The 17,525-nt window shown below is 38.5% G+C and overlaps 3 protein-coding genes across 3 annotated transcripts in view; 2 read left to right on the top strand and 1 right to left on the bottom strand.

The window, feature by feature from the left end:
• Positions 1 to 3,315, bottom strand: part of LOC140935571 (uncharacterized) — a 43,485-nt gene extending 40,170 nt beyond the window's left edge. Inside the window, exons 1-2 of the mRNA XM_073385134.1 lie at positions 2,926 to 3,315; positions 1,002 to 1,071 (exon numbers count right to left, since the gene is read on the bottom strand). Coding sequence (XP_073241235.1) covers positions 1,002 to 1,071; positions 2,926 to 3,181 — 326 coding nt within the window. The 5' untranslated portion in view covers positions 3,182 to 3,315. The remainder of the gene's footprint in view (positions 1 to 1,001; positions 1,072 to 2,925) is intronic.
• A 33-nt stretch (positions 3,316 to 3,348) lies between these two features.
• LOC140935570 (TBC1 domain family member 12-like) lies at positions 3,349 to 14,331 on the top strand. The gene is made up of 12 exons (XM_073385133.1): positions 3,349 to 4,486; positions 5,760 to 5,887; positions 6,721 to 6,856; positions 7,763 to 7,845; positions 8,306 to 8,423; positions 8,813 to 8,919; positions 9,141 to 9,334; positions 9,900 to 9,971; positions 10,373 to 10,501; positions 10,777 to 10,886; positions 11,433 to 11,536; positions 12,176 to 14,331. Exons 1-12 carry the CDS (start codon positions 3,591 to 3,593, stop codon positions 12,385 to 12,387), a joined length of 2,289 nt encoding a protein of 762 aa, XP_073241234.1. The 5' UTR covers positions 3,349 to 3,590; the 3' UTR covers positions 12,388 to 14,331.
• Positions 14,332 to 15,286: 955 nt separating this feature from the next.
• Positions 15,287 to 16,288, top strand: LOC140935077 (adenosine receptor A2a-like). The gene has a single exon (XM_073384612.1). It carries the CDS (start codon positions 15,372 to 15,374, stop codon positions 16,239 to 16,241), a length of 870 nt encoding a protein of 289 aa, XP_073240713.1. The 5' UTR covers positions 15,287 to 15,371; the 3' UTR covers positions 16,242 to 16,288.
• Positions 16,289 to 17,525: the final 1,237 nt, after the last annotated feature.

Below are 17,525 nucleotides of genomic sequence, written 5' to 3'. Positions count from 1 at the left end.
GCAATACCATGGTCTGGTAAGAACACTGGACAACCCACTATACGGGATACCCTGATAATATGAGTTAAATCCCCAGCAAAACAAACTCTCACTATAACAGACTCTCACTAATGAGGACACGTTAACTCCAGGTTGCTATAAAGGTTGCAATAAAGGGAGTTGACTGTATGTGAGTTGAGTTTGCTGTTGGTTCATGCCTTTATTTCCATAGGTTTTTCCAGACACTCTGGTTTACCATCTCCTCAAAAACCAACATTTCCAAACTCAGGAGTGGATCTAGGATCAATACTGACCAATTTCCTAAATAAATGAGCAACAAAGGAGTAAGGTTCCAGGGAGGTCTGGGGGCATGCCCCCAGGAAATCTCTAGGATTTTAACTCCCTTAAGTCCTCTTTCCCGGGTTTCCGAGTTACTGACTATGAAACAAGGACTACACAGTGTCAAGTGATGTTCCAGCTTAAAATCTCATAGCAAGTCTAATGCGCAGAAATTGAAAAGAAAAAGTTTAAACCTTTTTCCAGATTTCAACTTTAAAAGGTTTTTTTTTTCAATTGGAAAAATAGGACCAGTTTCCTTAAATTGGCAGAAACTGGTGTGGATCTGCACCTGAAACACCAATTTGATCCACGTGGCATTTGAAAAACTACCTTGTGGACATGTGGCCATTTACTTGTTATCTGTATTTTTCATTTTTTGGCTATCCCTAGTTTACAAAGGCCTTTATTTAAAGACCTAAACCTCAAGTCATTCAAGTTACTCTTGAGGAAGATCTCGCCACTCCTGAGCATTTCCTCATGACTGATTCCTGAATCCTTAGTTGAGCATCAGAGAAATTTTGTAAACCAGCAATTTCAGGTCATCATTGAACTCTATGTCAGAAAGATCCATTGTACCTTCCATGCACAAGCATGCTGTCTCCCTGATTGAGTTTGAATAGCAAAAGCCTGTAAAAAGCCCAACAATAGTAATAATTGCAAAAATAGCAATAGCTCTGAAATACCTTGGAATCTTTGATGTGAATTTAGCAGGTTTTCTTTTCTCTTCTTTTACCTTCCTTTGGTTAATGTATTCTGCCAAAAAAAGAAAAAATATTTCATACATTTATGAAAAAAATGCATGACAAAAAGGGCATCCTCAGGTACACATAGAGAGGCTTTATCACGTCTACTGATAGCAGCTATTCCTCCATCAACCTATAAACGGGTGAAGCTTGATAAACAATATAAAATTATACGCACTATTGTCTTGTTCTGTTGTTTGAAGTTTATTATGTTATATTCACTTGGTACAGAAATACAGTGTTTAGAGTGGGGCATTGGGATTTTCGGTTTTGGCCATTTTTTAGGTTGGTTTTTCGGTTTCGTTGTCTGTTGCGGTTTCCATTTTTTCTGTTGTTTAGCATCTTGTTTTTCGGCTTTTTGCCAAAAATAAAGTGGTTTTTCGGATTTTGGTGACTGGTTTGGTTTTCGGTTTTTCCACTTTGGAGGGAAGTCAAAGACAGACCTGTGGGCGGGGCTCCCAAAGTGGTTTTTGTGGTTGTGTTGCATTATCAACTGCACTCGCAAGTTACATTTTCTGATCGTACAAGCATGTCTTTTAGAGATTTACCTCTTTGTAGGATATGATCAGAAGTCTTTTAAAATTGTTTTCAGCAGAGGCTGATTTTTTATTATTATTCTATTGATTTGCCACCAATTTCTGATTTTGTACCACTGGGTAATATGTTCCAACAAAAGGCAAAAGTCTCTCTTTACTTTTTTGCTTTTGTTTTAGCACCAAATGTCTTGAGTCAAAGTTGACCTCTGACAACAACCTTTCTATATCTTGTTTAGGATACCTGCGGGCTTTGAGGCATTGTTTAACATTCACAAGGCACTCTTCAAATGTTTTTTTTTTTAAAGAGTTTGTTCTAAGCAATCTTATTGCTTTGCCTTTAATGAAACCTCTTTTTACCCCCAGAGGGTGGCACGAGTTAAAGTGTGTATATTGAAAGGTTTCAGTCGGCTTGTAGTGGGTTTTGATGTCCACAAAAACCACGCTGGGAGTCCGTGCACGGTCCCACTAAAGACCAAAAAAGTAACAAACTGTGCAGGTTAGATTCCTTTGTGGCTACTTTATATGTTTCTATATTTTACAGTCAATCTACATCGTAGGTCAAACTGCAATGTGGGATTCTGGAGGTTTTATACACCTGGAGAGCTTTTTGCAAATGCAAAATTTCCCCCAGTGTCCTCTTGACTTTTGCTATTCAATCTAGGATCTTTGTGAATTCTCCTAGAGGGTCCTAGGCAGATGTGCCAGTTTTACGACCATAGCATCCACAGATAGTGCCGATACTGTGATGATATTAACATCTACAATGATGATGTGATATAGTTTAGTCTGCATGTTCCACATATCACCAACGTTTGAGATCTAGACTAGGGTTTTGTGAAAATTAAGCTGTGTAAATCTTCGGTTTTGATGGTTTTTTATGCGTTTTTTGTTTTGGGTCATTTTTAGAGCGGTTTTTTGGTTTTTTATAGACCCCAACGCCCCCCTTCTGTTTACAGCTATTTCGAGAAAGGTGCTCGGAGAAAGTGCACGCGACAATCCCGAAGGTATTGTGGGTGGTTTTGAGTACACTGTTCTTTAAAGAAATTTGAAAGAATGGCATGGGAGGCCACACGCACATGTTTGCGAGTGCTATAAAGGACAGCAACAAAAGTAGGTTCAACAGCTACAGTCATTGGGAACAGTGTACTGATCATATCCCATATTACCTTTCGGGATTGTTGCGTGCACATTGTTTTCGACAACCTTTCTCGAAATAGCGGTATCGTCTGTATCGTGCAGTCCGGCCCTTTTTACGATTTAAACTTCCCGCCAAATTTCAGCCTTGTGTATTTTTAGCCTTAAATCATATGGGATGTCTTGGATCATACCTGCATCATTCTTAGCTTTTTCTTCGTGCTTTCGATTTTGTGGTGCAATTCCTTCAGCTTTGACTAACAACTGAGTATTTAGTTCTTTTAATATAGCTTGTTTTGCCAAGACCCGTGTGGACTTGTCGTTTTTAGCAGCGAATTCTTTGGCCTTGTGCCGCGCAGTTGACACCGATAGCCGCTTCGGCTTTGTTGGCGTATTGTAACGCTCATTTCTCACCCGCTTATCTTGTCTACCTGGGCTATCTTCTTGCATTATCAGCTGTTGAAAAACCAGTGATTCGCAGTTTCGATTCGATCAACCCGCCATTTTTTCCCGACTTACTATCGACAACCCAACGAGGATTTCCGAAAAGGACGGAAACCTCTCGAAGAGCTTTGCATGATGGGACTCGATGAGGGTTATATTGGAGCGTGGAGTAAACAAAATGGCGGGCGATGAATCGTGACACCTCGTCATGGTAATTACTATAAGGTCTCTCTGCATTTTATACGCAAGGGATCTATTTCTAATATAGGGATAGATTTACAGCATCCGTCACTGTTTCCAGAAACGCTATGGAGAACAAAACGGAAAACAAATAGAATTTCCGATAAATTTTAGGATCGAGCCGTCGAATTTTACTCCGGCGTGTTCCGCAACTCACGATAGGAATATTTCAACGATGTTGAGCTCCGCAAAGAATTATGAGGTTGTCTCGAAAATAATGGAGGAAAACGCCAGTGAATCAGAGGAAAGAAAAGATCCTCCAAATGATCTTCACTGCCATGAATCGTTACTAACAAACTCAAATTTATCAGATGATGTGGAAACTCCAGACGCCCAAGTTGTGAGCTCTGATGTTTCAAAAACTGCTTCGAGTTTCTCCGATAAGCCAATACCAGAGGACTTTGTTAAAACACGGGACATTAATTCTGGAGAAGAGGAATTTAACGGAAATCATACGATGATTGGGACACATGAGAAAACTAATGAGAACTTAACCAGTGTTTCCGGGTTACCCCCGGAATTTTCGAAACCATCCAGCGTTTCTAATGAATTTCCCCCAGCAAAAAAGATACACAGTTCGTCAGCCAGTGGTTCTTCTGAAAACCTTCTTGGTTCAAATCATCGCAGGGATCCTTCTCTCGAGTCTGACAGCGATGAGGTGTTTCCACTTGTTGCTCGCAAAGCTAACTCGTCGGACGATTTGCTTGATAAAAACTTTGTTAAATGGGCAAGTGGTGGTGAAAATTCACTTAAAGGCAAACGAGACAAGGAAGGCGGACAATCGTCTGACTCGCCTATTAGTGATGTTGAATTTAGTGCGTGCTCTTCTGTTACTAGTTGTACTGAAGACAGTGGAATTAGCTCCACTGTCAGAGATGATGAGTTGGAAGAAATACCACTCAATAACTCACGATTTAGCCCTGAATTGTACGAAGAAATGTCTAGACTTTCTTTGGATGAATCAGTTGCTGCATGGATTCCTAAATCCTCAAACACCTATGCACCCAGCCCTAATGCAAAAACTGGAACTGACGTAGATGGCAGTAGTTCACAAAAGCAAAGTAAACTGAAGTAAGTATTCGCTTTATTATTTCTTTCTCTCTTTCTTTCTTTTTTTAGGGTACACACATACCGTAAAATTATTTCAGAAAGGAATTTAAGCTTGTACAATGAAACTGAAAGGGAAAAAATTTTGTCACTCTTTCCCCTCCATCACAACAAGAGCTGTCACTGAGATTTCAAGTTGCTGGGTGCATGTATATGCAATTACAGCATAGCAGAATTGTGAATCTGTTAAACTGATGGGAAGTTCTTTTGGTTCTATTTTCCTTTGTATATATCTCTCATGAAAGAAGGAGGGATTCATGCTCATAGTACATGTAGAGGAAATCCCAGGCTCCAGTCCTTGGTGGCATCCCTGACACTACCTACCTAGTCCAGAAAAATGGCATTGGGAAATTCAGTTTTGCAGATTCAATTAAGGCATCCAAAAATAAAGAAATCCTCAATCATCCGCCTGTAACTTTAACCATGTAGAACCTAGAACCCCTCTTGGGTAACACATCAAGGGGGGATTGGGGGTGGGGGGCAAGCTTATTTTTGTGATGCCGTGATCAACTATTTTTGGTGGCTATGAATAATTATCATGGCCAACACAATTATTGTGATGTACCGAAAAACTGTTGGGTGAATCATGATTGAAGTGGTCTCCTTGAAACCTGAACTGCCAAAATCTTCGATTGTGTACACTTGCATTGAAGGTCAATTGAACAAATTCAAGCTTTTATTAGGCCAGATGACCTTGACTAGTACAAATGTATCTGGTGGCTTGATTGAACTTCACTTTTGAGTCTTTTGATGTAACTTCACACTTCAGTGCACTCAGACTCACCTACAGCTGGCTTCCCTTGGGAATTTATTGGTTCTTAAAACTCTAGAAATATAATCAAAGCACTCTGTTTTACAAAATGGGACTAACATAATGTTTTTGACATTTGGTACGACCTCTATTTTTGAGAAATGTGAAAACGTAAATATTTGTTTCGTGACTCATGAAACACAAAATTGTTGTTTGTGAACTCGTGATGAGACTTCAACCCTCCCACCCCCCTTAATCCCCCTTATCAAAGAACCGCTGAAAAAAGAACTTCATCTGAATGGTCACAGCATAGGATTTTTTCCTAATTACATATACATGTAGGAAGAACTACGTTGCATGTACAAGTCCTTATATCTGATGTTAGGAGACTGTGAAAAGGCGTTGAACAGTGCACCTTATCCTCATTTCACTTACAGTGTATGTTACTTTAATAATGATTTTGTGCTTCCATGGTTGTGTCTGTAGAGGCCTGTTTTCAAGATCATCTCAAAAGGAGCCTGTTCAGGGCTGGAAGTTATTTGGCAAGGTTCCAGCGAAAGACGTCAGGGATAACAGTAGTGAACCTCACTATCAGGCATCCTCTTTTGATAGAGGTAACCCTAGATGGTTAAAACTGTCCATCAATTACATGTATCTTTACAGTTTTATGATGCACTTAATTAATTTACTTGTGGTACATGTATGTACTTGTAAGAATGCTTAAAAAAATTTATTTTGTCTTCTGGAAAAGCTCACTACAATCTTTAGGCCGTAGGTGTACATTTAGTTTTCGCTGGTGATCGAGTTGGATAATGTTATTCTCTAGTGAGAATAGTATTCTGGTTGGTTGGTTGTAATCACTGGACTGGAGTCACAAGCAAAAGCACTCAAAACATTTGGAAATGAGTACTATGATATGTTTTATTCTCCTTCTCCTCCCTTAGCTAGCTTCCCTAGCTCCCTCTGTGTTTTAATCTCATGGCAGGAAGAGGGCATGATACATTATTTTATTTGTCAGATCACACATAAAAAAGGATCTGTTCCTTTTGACGGCTCAAGATAAAAGTGTATCAAGCGTTCATTTTCCCTCTCTTCTTGAAAAAAAAAAAATAGAATGCCTAATCACAGGTTACATGTACATCTGCCTCTGATTATGAAAATCTTACCCCTACTTGCGAATCCAATTACAACTTTTTCTCCACGTCATAAGTGTTGTTATGACTCCAATTACTGGTCTCTGACTCTGATTCCATTGTTAGCATCTTAGACATAACTTAAGGCCCATTCCAGAATTGTGATTCTAGGTTAGTACAAAAAATGCTTTGTACTTTGTAGAGATTGAAGTAAATGAAAATCAACCCCTTGTTTAGGCTTTTAATAACTGGGTTTGTGGTTGAGTTTGATGATGATATTTATTTATAAAGATTGCTTTTATTGTTTTTTGTAGGAGACGTGAAGCGCAAGTCTTTTGGTGACAAACCATCTGTAACTGCTCCAAATTTCAAACCCAAGTTCCCTTCTTTGAGAAAGAAACCTACTACTGGAAGCTCCACTACAGCCCTTATCTTCGAAAATAGGCCAAGGTATGAAGCAAACATGAGAAAAAGTGAATATGTATCCTTAAATTTCAGGCTGCTTACATGAACTTGTAATTCTGACTAACAGTAGATTGCAGAATTGTCAATGTCATTCTTTTAAACCCAAGTCTCATGTGTAGCTGAGAAGTTAGAACACTGGGCTTGAAAACCAGAGGTCCTGAGTTCAAGTCTCTAGCCAGCTGGTCTCCCACTCTTAGTTGGGATTCATAGCCCTGTAAGGGAGACAATAATTTTTTAAATAAAAAAATTATTTACTTTTATGTTGGTCTGACAAGAACTTTCCCAAGCTAATGAGGATCACCACAGTGATACAATGTAATGTAGAAATCTCTTTCTATCATCACTCAGTTTATGTTTATACTATAATTATTATTAAAAACTGAATCATTGGATAATGCAATTCTAGAGCTCTGATTGGCTTAGCCATCATGGTATATGAGCCATTATACCATGCTCTCCAAATATGGTAACTGTATGCTTCTGCTCAACATAAAAAACAAGTTGAAAATCGGTTGTTTTCACAAAAAAAGTCAGGAAGAATTCTCGATATTTTGTGAGATTTTTAATAAAACAATTATTCCACATGTGCTTGTTGGATATGAGATGATTACAGCCAACAGGGTCTTATTGGCTATCTGCCATCTCATATCAACCGCGTACTCATGGAATAATATTGTTATACATACACAATACATATATTGTATTACATCAAGTGAGCTCAGTTGTACAGCTGTAACAGTTGTTATGGGTTACAGTCCTTAATGACAGAGCCTCCGGGCCACTTTAGAAGTGCTAACTATTGCTTCCTTCTCAAAAATTATTTTAAGTAAAATGTCCTCTTGGGTTAAAATAGTTGTTTTTGCTGATTATTTCTGTTATACCCAATTGCAGCAACCTCCCAGCTAAATCAGCAGCTGAGGAGAAAAAGCACAGAAAACAATATGAGGCAATGGTGGCTGAGGCAAAGAAAAAGGGTGAATATAAAACTACAGTCAGCTCTCTCTAAGACAGACACCTTTGGAGCCAGTATAGTGTACCAAGTGTTCGTCTTAGAGGGGTGTCTGTCTTGTAGAGAGACAAATAAAGATAAAAACATAATTATTTTTACAATTTTTATGTAAAGAAAGGCAGAGCCTGACTTTAGGTGTCTGTCTTAGCAAGGTGTTTGTCATATAGAAGTGTCCATTCCTTATGTAGTTGTAGGAAAAAATGCAAACAAATCATTACAGTTTTAGATTATGTGATCAACATTGTTTTGGAATAAAGAATAATTGAACTCGAGGATATTGTTCTTTTGGCAATGCTCAAAGCTCAATGTTCCAGAAATTATTGTGTAGGTGTTTTGAAGTGAAATCTTGTTGTGAAAATTAGTCTCTTTTCTTGGTTTCATGTACTCAATAGCTTTTCTTTTTTGTTATTTCTTTGCTGTCATAGAATTAAGAGACATGAAGCGTCAGGAACAGAAATTTAGAGAAAAGTGTAAACAGGAGGATGGAATTGTGTCTGCAGTCTCTTTATGGGCAAATGAGATTTTGCCCAACTTTGACACTATGTAAGTTCTCTTTCATTCTTTTGTTTACAAGCTGTTTACTGTTTTTTCTTTTGTACTATCGTGTGTTTCAATTCAAAGAAGTTGCTAAGGTATTTCTCAGAAATCTTAGATACACTAGTTTTAAATGAGTGTAGACTGAATTGTCGGAGAGGTGAATTTGTAGTCCTCCAAGTTTAATAAAGACCTGAAATAATATTGTTGATCATCCAAGTGTTTTTGCAGAGAACAACAGAGAAACTTTACAAAAATGTACACATGTGCACATGCAGAGGGAATTTTGATCAGTTACTGCTCTAAAACAGAAAAGAAATAATTTTTGTTTGGCAAAAGTGCATTGCAGAGTAATGAGTAGTTGTGATTTTTTTCCCTTACCCTCTTTCATTTTATAGGCGGCACTCAAAGAAGGCAAGAGAGCTTTGGTGGCAAGGTCTTCCTCCAAGTGTACGTGGAAAGGTCTGGAAACTTGCTATCGGAAATGACCTGCACATTACTCAGGGTATGTTACCATTGTATTAAAAATTAGCCTAAATCAATTTCAGGTTGTTCTAAAGCAGTAATTTCTTTAATAACATCCTTTACAATGCACTCAAAAGATGATAGTTGTGTATTATACTTGTATGTATTGTTGTTTCAAGTGTTGAAGTTATTTCAATTCTTGTAGTGAAATAAACTGAGACTTTTGACTACTAATTGAGGTTTTCACTTCTCCTGTTGCAGAATTATTTGACATCTTTCAATCTCATGCATATGAGAAGCTATTCACAACAAGGCTAAACAAGAAGAAAAACCAGACTCAGACTGTCGCAGAGCTGCCAGCCAGTGATCACCCTGTTGTCAGCAAAGCTCACACAGTTGAGCTTATCATGATGGATGTGTCACGAACGTTCCCTTCACTTTGTATTTTCCAGGAGGTAAATTTTCCGCTCAGTTTCTTCTCATCTTAAGTCTCCTCAGCTTAAAACAATAAAAACTATCAGTGATAATACCACACTATTTATGACTTTATCTATAGTTGCAACACTATAGTCAGCCATTTCAAACACTCCTTGAAAATGTTAGCTGTTTCTCTTCAAGACCTTTACGGTATATCTCTGCCACATTAAACCGTGGCAAAGGAATAATAATATCATGCATGAGGAGGCAATGCCGACTACGAAGTAGTGTAGCTTTAAAAAACAAACGTCCCATTTACTGAGAACTTTTGTCTTAGCTTTACTACACTAATAATTAGAATAAAAGGAACGAAAATGAATGCCAGCGTAGTTATAGTGTTAAGCCTGCACAGTTTGCAATAAAAATATTTTTAAAAAGGTACTATGTGCACAGTGGCTACACAAAAGATATAATGTCTAACTTTTACATGTGTACTTTGATATTTTCCATTTGATCTGCTAGTCTCAGGTTGTCACTGGTGTTTAATATGAACAACATGTATGAATAGTGACAAGGTGACATAAGATTGTTATTTTGTATTAGGGTGGTCCATTCCATGATGTTCTTCACAGCATTTTGGGAGCTTACACCTGCTATCGACCTGATGTTGGCTATGTAAGTTGTTCTGTGTTATAGGTTAATTTTAGAATCCTTAACTCGATCTCTCCACTAGCTCAAAGTTATTTAGCTTGTTCCAGGTGTTTAGATATTGATTGTGGGCCGGGCACAAAAAGATGTGAGCGGGAAGAACAGAGATGGGGTCCTTCTCCCTTTCCGATCTTCCTCCTTATTTTTTCTCTGCTCTCTGACTAGGTTAGAAGTTATTTCGCTTTTCCTGTGACTTAATTTTCAGTAAGTTTACCTTGCTGACTCAAATTCTGGCTAAGTCAAACTACTTTATAGAGAACTGTTTGTACAGTTTAATACCTAATTCAGTGTTATGCTTGTAAAGAGGCAATTGACTGCTCAAAATAATTATTTAGTCCTAACTATTCTTTCCTTATTCTCTTTTTTAGGTTCAAGGCATGTCATTTCTTGCAGCAGTGTTGTTGTTGAATATGGATCCATCTGATGCATTTATTTGTTTTGCAAATCTTCTCAACAAACCTTGCCAGTTAGCTTTCTTCAGAGTTGATCATCCCATGGTAATGTCATAGTTAAATTGAGTGTGTTGTTATTTTAACTTCAATGTGTCTGGCGGGACTTTAAGGTGTCCTTCAATAAACTCTCTCTCTCTCTCTCTCTCTCTCTCTCTCTCTCTCTCTCTCTCTCTCTCTCTCTCTGTCTCTCAATCTGCCTGCTCTTTTATCCGTTGATTGCCATGAAAATTTGCTCGCAGCCTGCTTGGTGGCAACTGACACTAACCCTTCATTTTGTTTCCCCATTAGCAACTTAATTTTTTTTCCTTGTTGTTCTGTAGATGATTGCATACTTCGCTGCCTTTGAAATCTTCCTCGAAGAGTTTGTCCCCAGACTTCACACGCATTTTATAGAAGAAAACTTCACGCCTGATATGTATCTCATTGATTGGTAAGGCTTGATGAGCTCAAATGAATAAGACACTGCATGCTATTACCACCAAGGTCAGGGTGTAAACCCTTTCATACCTGAATTTTTCATGTAGTTTTCAGCTATTTAGGCTGATCTTAAAATTCTGTAGATCACGTCTACTTTCTTTTAGCAAATAATACAATATTAGTCACTATTGGCTCAAAGGGGCTTCATTTATCCTTTATTATTACTATAATAACAGATTACTTAATTATGACCCCTTTTTTAGAATTGGAGGTACATTTACCTGTGCATCTAAAGGGTCAAATTGTTACATTGGCGTCCATAGACTCAAAAGTCAGTCTAAGTTCAAGTTCTGCCATTACTCTCCAGTTTTCCCCAGTTCAACCGCTTTATCACGTTCGTAAATAGCTAGCTGGTCCTTCTTACTACATGTACGTTCATTTTAGATTAAAATTTGAATTTATTATTTGTTCTAAGAAGTTGGTCTGAATATTTCAATTTTATGTTTTACATATATTTGTATAAATCAATCTTTATATCTTCATGCGTGTTAATTTGCAGGACATTCACGTTGTTTAGCAAGTCATTACCCCTGGATGCTGCCTCTCGAGTATGGGATGTGTTTTGTAGAGATGGTGAAGCATTTCTATTCCGGGCTGCACTTGGTGAGTACCCTGCACTCTTAAGCACTGCTAATAGTGACCAAAAACAAATTTAAAATTTTAATTCCTGGTTGTGGAATCATAAAAAATGAATAGTCCAGTTTCGAGTTCGCTGTGACTGCTTAATTAAAGAAGTGAAGATGCATTTTTTACAGGCTTAGCCTGATCCATCTGAAGTAATATATTAACAAATTCCAGCAAGAAAAAGACCTGTTTATTACCCTGTCTACTGTGTGTATTCAAATTTCAAACACTTACTTCCCGGAATTTCTGAATATTTTACTTTACGTCGAGGCAAGCCCTGTATGATTGTGTCGTTAATGTTTGTATTCAGCGGTAATTTTTAATTCGAAACTGGACTATTGCACTGTGCAGAAGTTCTGCCAAACAGGTTTCATTTGATTGGTGGCAGTACAGAATTTTCTCCACTGATTAGAAAGTAAGAGTAAAAAATAATTTTGCCATATTAATAAGAATTAATATAATATGTAATTTAATATCTATTTATTTATTCTATTTTATTTATCTATTGATTGATTGATTGATTTGAGCACTGCTACTCTCCACTGTATGTTAAGGTCTTTACACGTAGTTTTTACTACTTTTTAAACTTCTTTCAACTGATTGGGTTTTTTTCTTTAGGGATATTAAAATTCTACCTAGAGGACTTGTTGGGTATGGATTTCATTCATCTTGGCCAGTTTCTTTCTAAGCTACCAGATGACATCCCAGTTGCATCTCTTTTCCAAACAATCGCGTCAGTTAGTCTCACGGAACAAAAATTCACGCAGACACTGGCAACACAGAAGGAAGTGGCAGCCCAGATCAAAAACGTTACTTCTACCACGAAATAAAGGAGATTATGCAAGAAGCTTCACCATAATTCAACATAATACATGTATGATAATAATTAATGTCTTTCTGGGAGCTGGACTCATGTCCTTGACGTACGTTCGGGCCAAGTGTAGTGGTAATTAACCAGAAATATATCCTTTCGAAACTCCAAGTTAGTCCATGTGCCCTTGTTGTTTCACGAAGGATTTGTTTTAAAGACAGGACGTTTTCGATGGCTTTCCTTGAGTTTGTTCTTACAAAAGTAGGCTGAGTTTGATCGTCAGGGTGAACATAGTCCTGAATAGGACTGTTGTTGTTGACAGTGACTGAGGTTTCGACAACCTGTGCTGTAGTCATCTTTAGAGTCAAAGTGAGTTGTATCACGTCAGTTGATGGTATTAAAGGTTATTGACCTGACTGGTCAGTTACGTCGCGATGTTATTGGTCGTCTGTCAGTTAAGCGGTGATGTTATTGGCTATTAAGACTCGTAGTCAGTAATTGGTGCGCACCAATTACTGTCGAAACGTCAGTCACTGTCAACAACAACAGTCCTATTCAGGACTATGTTCACCCGGACGATCAAACTCAACCTACTTTTGAAATGACTCCTGGGTTCAAACCTTTCACAGTTTGTTCTTAGTGAGCTCAAACAATAACCAGCGATCAGGCTTTTTTTTCACCTTCTCCCCTCGTCTCCCAAAGAAAAAAGAAAGAAAGCCCACCAGATCGCAGCTTACTCAAGCAAAGAGCCACGCACGTCATCGGGAAGAAGACTGTTTTTATTCTTGGGCAGTAGTTTTGTCCATATTTTTGGTCAAATCGTCGTTATGAGTCTAAAGGCTTAAGACTTAAACTGAGAAGGCTTGTTCACATCATCGTGAGCTCAGAAGAAACAAAGATGACTCTCGCCTGAAATCAATCTGTTATTTGAAAACTTTCCCAGTTTTGCACATCCATCTTTATTTGCTTTTGACTTTCCTGAACATCGTTTTTTTCCTTCTCCAGTTTTGAGTGTTCGTGTTAATATTTTGGTCAATTCTCTGACAGTCGGCAATCCACGGGCCACACAGAACCAAGACACAAACGACCTGCAATATCCTAGTTTTCTAGAATCAAATCATAGTCGTTCATTCCCAATCGTTCCAATCATAATCGTTCCCAATAGACAGAAAAATCTATTTTGGTAATTCAGTGTAGATGTTGAAAAATATTAAATGAAATAAATATGATTGCTACATAGGAATATTATAAGTACTTCAAACTATTTTTTATTTATATTACCAACACTAACAGCACATTGCGCCGATTTTTGGAGTTGAGTGAAATGATCACAAATGCCACCAGCCACAGGGCCTGGTTCCTAAAAGGCCGATTACCGCGAATGTGAAAGTGAAATTTTGATCCTGATTGTATTTACCCTTCCATATATTTTTAGAGTATTATTCTTATAACTGATCTCGGATTAAAGGGTGAACGATATTTCATTAGATCGAGTTACAAGCATATTTCCAGACAGAAAAACATTTATTAGAATTTGGGTTTGTCGTAGGTTAACTCAACCGTCTTTCGAGGCACAGGACATTCTGCAATGCATGTACTGAAACCCGGAACACGTCAAATGATCAAAAATGAATAAAACAAAGGGAAATTTTGCGGATTTTCTGAGAGTGTTTACGAGAGGTACGGGGTGTTTTGGCGTACCGGGTTGTAGTGCATACCCTTCCGCAAAACATATTTGAAAATGGAAGGAACAATAGGAGTGCATACTGTGCTCCTTGGAGATGTGGAAAAAGGGATTCACTGTAAAGTATAATATAAACATTTGTTATATTTGGTTTTTTTTTTGTTGGTTTATATGTTCAGATAGAGTCCTTTTTGTACTCATGAAATTATTTTGTTGTAATAATGTGTTATTGTTATACGCGATGAAACTGGCTTTGTTTTTTGTGGCGTCGGTCATGAATCCAACCATGTAATTCAACCAATGTTTTCTGTCAGGAGCCCATTGTCTTGGGCTCCTGTTTCTGTATGTTTTTACTTGGTAGAGTCCATATTTTGGTACAAACAGATCTAACGCAAGGGTTATGAATTTGAGGGGCTTTCCATGAAAATTAATGTTAATGTACATGTGTAAATAAAAGTCTACTAGAATTGTTTTTATTTTGTTGTCGTTGAGTTTACATTTCATTTTCATTCTTAAAGGTCCGACGGCTATGCCACGCTGGTGAACCCCAATAAGGGCGAAACAGCTGTCCATGGCTGCCACTGCCCGGGTGATATGGCTGCGCGCATGCGTGAAGTTGGTGTGTGTGCCCCTTCCTTTAAGTTTGTCCCTTTTAAATTTTACCCGGTTTTCAACGAACTGGTCCCTTAATCTACGATACAACTAGCCTACGTATAGCCGCACCCTCCCCCCCCGCCCCCCCGACGAAGGAAAAACGAACAGGGCAGTGAAAGTCCTGACAGCTTGTAATTCTTAAAGTGAAGCGGAACAATTCTTTGATAAGCGTTCAACTTCCTTTATTATTAGAACATGACTTTCCTGTCACATGTTTACGTTTAGAGCTTTTTCCGCCTCTTTTTATAGTTCGGCATTATCTCGCATTTGCGCTGAAGCTGTCAGCCCGGACTCTTAGTGTGTGTGGCAGGCTTGGGTTTTAACAAAACTGGCGCCTCGTGCTACACAGGCAAGCTTAGAAGGAAGCTGTGCTTGATAGCTAAGCTATCAAATGATCTCTCACTTTAAAGTTTCAGTCAGAGCTGCTTCGCGGAAGTAATCCCGGAATTTTAATTAGTTACCTAACCTGACGTTACAGGGGCATTCCCCGGTTCAACCCATTCAATCACGTGCAGCATTGTAACTTATAGCTCCTTCTTTGGGTCGATTAAAGTTTGGGTGGAATGTTCTAGGCAGCATCGACTCACAGGCCTCGCATCGCCTTTCGTTCAGTTACAATACTAGTGCTAAACTGAACGACCAAAAACAATTCTAAGGAGTTCAACATGAATCTTACCAACAAGTGTCATCTTTCACCAGTCCACGCTATTGCTTTGATGTCGACAAATTCCCTGACTGCCGTGTTGGGTACCTTTGGCAATGTACTTGTCTGCATCGCAGTTATCACTATCCCCCGACTTCGTAAAATTTCCAACTTCCTCCTTTTCAGTTTAGCAGTTGCTGATTTGATCGTCACTGTGGCTTGCGCGCCCTTGCTTGTGGCGATGATTGACAAGTTAGCATTCGCTCATGAGTGTCCAACGAATCTGGAACTTGCTTACTACAATACCGGCAATCTGTCTTTTACCTCGTCAATTTTACACCTTGCAGCTATCAGCGTTGATCGTTTCCTTGCAGTTGTCTTTCCTTTGCGACACAACAACATAATGAAGACGTATGGTTTGAAAATCATGCTGGTGGTTGTCTGGGGCATTGCCATTTTGTTTACGGTCATTCGGGTAGTGGACGAAACATCAATTCTAGCCTTTGTTTTATTCGTTTTAAGTTATCTCATCATCACTGTGTCGTACGCTTCAATTTTCATATTTCTGATGAAAGAGAGAGGGAAAAGGAAATACTTAAGAGGAACAGAATCCAGACCGGATGCGATCACTTCCAAAGTAGAGAGGCGGGTCGCTTTCACTTTGGCGATTGTTATCCTTGTCTTCAGTGCCTGTTGGTTTCCGCTGATTATAACATTTTTTGCTTCGGGCAAACATCTTGTAAAGGTACATGGCCCTGCATTTATGTGGATAAGGACTTTAGCAGTATCAAACTCCGCTATGAACTTTCTGATTTATAGCTGGAGGATCCGGGACTTCCGAGAAGCTTACGTCAAGATATTCCGCAGGGTGATAGGGCGAGGAAGTGCATAGTAACGCCTCTTGCCTCTGAACCTGAATCGAAAGTCTGACCGCGGTCGTTTTGATTCAAGTCGTTTCGATACGACCTCAAGCCCGAGCCTCAAGCACTACAATTGCACACACAAAAAATGTTGATCACTTCAAGTATAGCTTGCAGATGAACAAGGGAAACATTTGGGGTGAATATTCTTCGTTCTTTCAGCCAAGTACGTGAAACTATTTACACCTTCACTGACTGAACTTCTATTGAAACGATTTTGTATCAACACAGGTGACCGGTAACAGGACAAACTAAGCCAGAGCTGCGAATGAAGGCCCGTCTCCCCCACACAAGCATAGTAAAAAAGCATATAAGTTCAAACATAAAGATGACTGATTGCGTTATGAAAAGATGTATGTGCATCTTTTTCTAAACTGTTATTTGTCTTTAGAGTATTCCGCCAATGCTGATAATTAATTATTTTTTCCTTTCACTTTGGGTTTTTTTTTTCGTATATATAAACACTGCCAGATTTATAATAACCCGTTTTGCACTACTTTTTTCCATGTCTTGTGATTTTAGGTGTCTAGGTTAACTGCAGTGACGAACTCAAAAGCTGGTAAGATATTTTAGTCACTGCGCACATTTGACTTTTCACCATTTGTGTAATTTTTTTTCTTAGTTTTGTTTTTGTAATGCATTTTAATGTTTGTTTATAATATTTTCATTTTGCTAATAGTGCAAAACAATAAAAAAGCTGAAATCCGAATATGAAGACCTTCTACCCTTCTTGTGATTATACTTACGTCAATGTTATTCTCTTCTAAAAATTGCCAGACAATGGAGTCGAAAAATTTGTGACCACTACAGAAAATACCACAACATACCATAATGCTCTTTGTTTGTCACCCCAAAATTTGGCATAAACACTGTCTTCAGTTTCTCTTGGGAGTTACAATGGCCCCAAGAGAAACTGAAGACAATGCTTATGCCAAATTTTGGGGTAACAAACAAAGAGCATTATGGTATGTATTGACATTTTCTGGAGTGGTCAATTTTGTCCCTAAAGCGTCAGAGTGATGCTAGAATTTTAATATACACATTTTTTTCTCTGGGGCGGGGGTGGGGTGGGGTGAGGTGGGGTGGGGTGGTGGGCATTCGATGGTAAACAAGGTCTATTACATACATACATATTAATAATCACAGGAGTTCAGGCTTCAGGAGTAATCATTGATCGTTTATCGCGACAGTGCTGTTTCGTATGGTCCGAAATTGTAGGACCACACTCATCATACATACATACATACATACATACA

Source organism: Porites lutea, chromosome 4 (genome assembly GCF_958299795.1).
Source record: "Porites lutea chromosome 4, jaPorLute2.1, whole genome shotgun sequence".
NCBI lineage: Eukaryota > Metazoa > Cnidaria > Anthozoa > Scleractinia > Poritidae > Porites > Porites lutea.
Note: the sequence above shows the minus strand (reverse complement) of the source record. Positions and strands in the feature narration are given on the sequence as shown.